Consider the following 5,405-nt stretch of genomic DNA (forward strand, 5'->3'; position numbering starts at 1 on the left):
TTCATTTTACTAGAATCATGAACTAGCTCATTATATTTAATAATCCAGGGCAAATTAATTTGGAATGAACTTCAAAAGCACAAGAGGGGTGAACTTTTAGAGAGGATAATGATCCTATTTATGATTGACTGTTATGAGTGAAGATAAAAGCAGAGTTTGAGCCCAGGCAGACTCTGAGTCCTACATACTGGGAAGGGAATTTCCGGCTTTATAAAGACAGCGTTTGGAGCGGAGAACGCTTGAGCCCTGAACTGAACACGTGATGCTATTGATTGCTTAAACTCCAGCAGGCCGTAATGACCTCCACTCGGGGGGTCATTATGGCCTGTGTATATGTGAACTATTCAGATAACATCAGGAATGCACTACTGGCCACAGAAGACTGATCTTTCTCATAAACACAGGGAAATAACTGGCAGAGGGACAGAAAAACATCTGTTTTAGATGCATTCTGGGTGCAAATCTAGGAGGCTGGAGTGTAGTGATGCGATCTCAGCTCACTGCAACCTCCCATCTCCCAGGTTCAAGCGATTCTCCTGCCTCAGCCTCCTGAGTAGCTGGAATTACAGGTGTCTGCCACCACGCCCGGCTAATTTTTTTGTATTTTTAGTAGAGACGGGATTTCTCCATGTTGGCCAGGAAGGTCTCGAACTCCTGACCTCAGGTGATCCACCCACCTTGGCCTCCCAAATTGCTGGAATCACAGAAATGAGCCACCACACCCAGCCGGAACATCTTTTATAAGACAAACGAAAGCATCCAGGAGTTCTGTTTTCCCTTAAAAATAGTTGACCAGAAAGTGTACTGTAAAACTTTTTTTTTGTTTTGAGAAGTAGTCTTGCTCTGTTGCCAGGCTGGAGTGCAGTGGCACAATCTCAGCTCACTGCTACCTCCGCCTCCCAGGTTCAAGCAATTCTACTGCCTCAGTCTCCAGAGTAGCTGGGACCACAGGCGTGTGCATTACGCCTAGCTAATTTTTGTATTTTTAGTAGAGATGGGGTTTCACCATGTTGGCCAGGATGATCTTGATCTCTTGACCTTGTGATCCGCCTGCCCTGGTCTCCCAAAGTGCTGGGATTACAGGCGTGAGCCACCGCACCCAGTCCTATCTTTTTTTAATGAGTATCTTCTTATACTGTGTGGTTTTCTTTTCTTTTCCTTTTTTCTTTTTTTAATCTCCACAAACCAACTCTGAAACTGATGGGATCTGGGAAGAAAAATAATCAACAATTCTAATTCCAAAACCAAGAGGAAGTAAATGTCAAAGATAAGCTTCATAAACAGCCAAAGAACTTCTAAAATGTTTTTTCAGGTGGATGAATACATTTCTGGTCTGAGAAATTACAAGAAAATCTGACTTTCAAAATAATTCTAAAGCATGTTTTCTCTCTAAAACAGACAGAATGGAATACTAGGAAACTTGAAAGAAGACACACTCAACAGTCTCCAAAACCACAGTCCTAATCCCAAAAGATCAATGAGCATCTCTGAAGCTATCGGGCATTTAATACCAAAGCTCCCCGGCTGTGGGAGTTCAGCCTCTACTTTCCCAAGCTCTTATCCTTACAAACCACCATATAATGCTCACAGCTGACATCTCCCCAGCAATATGCCTGTCTGGGAGCCCACACGCCCAAGAACGTTACCAACTGCAGCTTAAATGGTCTTACCAACTCCTGTTTCCTCAACTTCATCCACATCTAGGACCTGCGGGTGCTGCTGGTGAAAAGTCTCCACTGCCAACTGGAAAGACCTGGTCCTCTCCGTGGGAGGTCCAAGGGGCTTTTCAGTAGCTGCCCAGCGCGGGGAGAGAATGCTGGGCACACTGTATGTGTCAGCACCTCCCTTTCTCAGAGCCTTGTAGGGGAAGGGCGTGGTGCCCACATCCTCCAGGCCTGAACGAGTGGTCATCAGGACATAATCTTCATCCTCATCATCATACTCCGCCCCATCTTCGGTTCCGAGTATCACGTCCGCGGGCACCACGCCACTGGTGGTGGCTGGACTCCCGATCTCAAACACCCAGACACCCTGCTGCCCAGAGTTGCTACTCCTAGGAAGAAGGACAGGCTTCTTAGAAACAGGTCAGCAACCCACCAACAGCCACCACTACCCAAGCAGAGGGAGCCCTGGGGATCTGCATTGGTCTGCAACCCATCACCTGCAGCAAGGACTGGAGAGTGGACAGAGCACTGGCCACCGTGTCGGGGCATCATGAGGCTGAGATAGTCTAGGGCTGTCTGGTGAGACTGTGTCCAAATGGGCACAATACAGCATAAGCTCAGTCCCAGCCATTCCAGAGCTGGCTCCAGGGACATTGTCAGGACTTAAAAATCAACTTACTCATCCTAATTGCTGGTTACATGCCCTACCTTACGAGCTAAGGTGGCTCATAGGACTGACGGTAGCTTTAGGACTGAAGTGATTCATGTTCTCCACTATCTCTTTCCATGGCACAGTCTGATACAATAGAAAATATATATTTGGTCTCTGTCCTCGGGTTCTGAAACAAGAGCTCCTAAAGCCCTCGGAATTTCTGGAGTGATAAGAGTGTCTTTTGTACACTAATGAGTTAACTGATGGCTGGAGGCTCCTAGACAGTTTCAGGACCGAGGCTGGTGGCCAGAAAGACCAAGGCGCGATTAGAGGGTTGGAATGTTCAGCTCTCTCCGTTGCCTCCAGGGAGAAGAGATGGGCTGGAGATTGAGTCAATCACCAATGATCAGTGATTTAATCAACCAAGCCTATGTAATGAAACCACCATAAAAATCCTGAAATCATGGGTTCAGAGAGCTTCTGGGTTGAACACATCAAGGCACTGGAAGGGTGGTTTTCCCAGAGAGGATATGGAATCCCTGCCCTCTTCCCCATACCTTGTCCTACTTCTCTCTTCCATTTGGTTGTTCCTGAGTTGTGGCGTTTAGAACGAACTGGTAATAGGAAAGCATTTTTCTGTGTTATGTGAGCCATTCTAGCAAATTATCAAATCTGAGGAGTATGTCATGAAAACCCAGGATTCAAGTAAACACAGTGATGTATGGGAGCTTATTTGTACCAGCCTGTGAGAGCTAGCTGGTAAAATTTTAGGAATTTTGCAAGCCAGTTATCAAACATAGCCATTCTAAACAATTAAATTAAATTAACAATTAATTAAAGTACATGAGCTTTTAATTAAACAAGTTACATTTTTTAAAAGGAAAAAATATCCAAAACTCATCATATGCTAATTCTCTTAATACTATCCATGCTCTTGAAATTATATATATTAAATCTATTGTATCTTTATGGTGAGAATATATACAATGGCGCATATTTTCTGAATTCTTCATTGAGTGACATGATGTTAATAACTTGAAATTGGCCATGGTAGGAGTATTTACATCACAGAAATAGGCAAATGCTATCAATCAGGGCTCCCCCTGCCCTCACAAAACAGTTGTTAAGTATTTACTAGCACTCTGATAAGTGAAGGGCAGAGGAATCTCAAGCTAGATTTGTTGATATAAAATTCAAAGGTGGTTTTAGGGGATTCACTCCTGGTTTTTAAAGAATAATGGGAGAGGAAAGGTTTTAACTTTCAAAAACCAATTTGAGCTTTTCCCCCTTTTGCCAAATTCTACAACATAGCCTGAGAGCACTATTTCTGTTGCAAGAATTTTCCCCCTAGTCAATGTGAAGGAAAAGGTTTTCTCAGCCTTGAGATCAAAGAAGGAGATAGGTTTGAATAACCTTTATTTCTAACTGAACTTAAAGAAAAAATGGTAAAAACTGTTTTAAGGCTGGGTACAGTGGCTCACACCAGCACTCTGGGAGGCCAAGGTGGGCAGATCGCCTGAAGTTGGGAGTTCAAGACCAGCCTGGCCAACATGGTGACACCCCATCTAATCAATTTGTCTAAAATACAAAAATTAGCTGGGCATGGTGGCGTGCACCTGTGATCCCAGCTACTCTGGAAGCTGAGGCAAGAGAATCACTTGAATCTGGGAGGCGGAGGCTGCAGTGAGCCGAGATGGCGCCACTGCACTCCAGCCTGGGCAAGAGTGAGACTCCGTCCCCCCCCCCACCAAAAAAAACTGTTTTAAATGAGGATGATATCTAAAAAACAGGATAACTGTTCATTCTAAGAATATATTCCCTTAAGTTCATCAGAAAAAGAGTACTTAATAATATAAAAACTATATGTAAAACTTAAATCCATAGGAACATGTTTAGGTAACTATCTTTAATACCCATTACATTATCCTCATTAAAAAATATTATTGAGAGTCTACTGAAGAACAAACAAAGCATACTTGGCCAAATTTTCAATGGATTCTCTGTCATTAGCAAATATATTATAAGCTCCATTGCTCTTCCACAAGTATCCCACTGAACCTTGACTGAATGCAAGCACAGCAGGGACTTGGTTGTTTTCCTTCTTTGAGAATGTAGTATGGAACTGCAGACCATCTTCGGGATAAAGGAAAATGGCGTAGGAGCTGGAATCAGAAGAGGCTAGAACGGCCTGGAACGTGTTTCTCTGTGAAGATGAGTTAAAATTCAGTTACTTAGGAAAATATCTATAGATCTTAAAATGTGTTATCCACCAGGCGATATATAAAGAGCTCAGGAGACACAGCAATATTCTCACCTTATTCTAAAAGAAGTACTTATGTAGCAAGGACCAAGGATTCTGGGATAGTTCCACTGAAATATCCCTAAGGCTATGCCAATATGACATTTTCTGGTTAATTCATACATATCTTCTGCATAACTGTGGCCCTAAGGTTAACAAAAAATTGTACAGATGGTACCTCCAGATGGTGGCCTAAAATCTCATGCAATTTCGGAAATTCTTACCCACAGAATTTGTTTCCATGGCCTTTAAACATATTCAACCACATTCATCGTTTAATAAACATGTACTGAACCAAAGCACCACACAGTAGAAAAGAGAAAAAAAAAAAGAGATGTGGTAGAAAACAGACCTGCCTCCAAATCTTTGCTCTATTCATTAGTGGCTGTGTGACCTTGGGCATGATACCTGAGTTCCCGAAGCCTCGATGTTTGCATCTGTAAAATGGAGATAAAACCACCTCCTTCGCAGAAATGAGGAAGACTACATGAGGTAACATCTGAAAGAGTAGGCTGGTCAGGCGTGGTGGCTCATGCCTATAATTCAATCACTTTGGGAGGACGAGGTGGATGGATCACCTGAGGTCAGGAGCTCGAGACCAGCCTGACCGACATGGCAAAAATCTTGTTTCTACTAAAAAAAAATACAAAATTAGCTGGGCATGGTGGTGGGCACCTGGAAACCCAGCTACTTGGGAGGCTGAGGCAGGAGAATCGCTTGAACCCGGGAGGTGGAGGTTGCAGTGAGCCAAGATCACACCATTGCACTCCAACCTGGGCAACAAGAGTAA

At 43.5% G+C, this 5,405-nt stretch overlaps 1 protein-coding gene across 1 annotated transcript in view; it reads right to left on the reverse strand.

Annotated features, from left to right (window-relative positions):
- NID1 (nidogen 1) overlaps nt 1–5,405 on the reverse strand; it is an 89,078-nt gene that overhangs the window by 66,476 nt on the left and 17,197 nt on the right. Inside the window, exons 3-4 of the mRNA XM_017526593.2 lie at nt 4,293–4,519; nt 1,671–2,053 (exon numbers count right to left, since the gene is read on the reverse strand). Coding sequence (XP_017382082.2) covers nt 1,671–2,053; nt 4,293–4,519 — 610 coding nt within the window. The remainder of the gene's footprint in view (nt 1–1,670; nt 2,054–4,292; nt 4,520–5,405) is intronic.

This window comes from Cebus imitator, unplaced genomic scaffold (genome assembly GCF_001604975.1).
Source record: "Cebus imitator isolate Cc_AM_T3 unplaced genomic scaffold, Cebus_imitator-1.0 Scaffold42, whole genome shotgun sequence".
NCBI lineage: Eukaryota > Metazoa > Chordata > Mammalia > Primates > Cebidae > Cebus > Cebus imitator.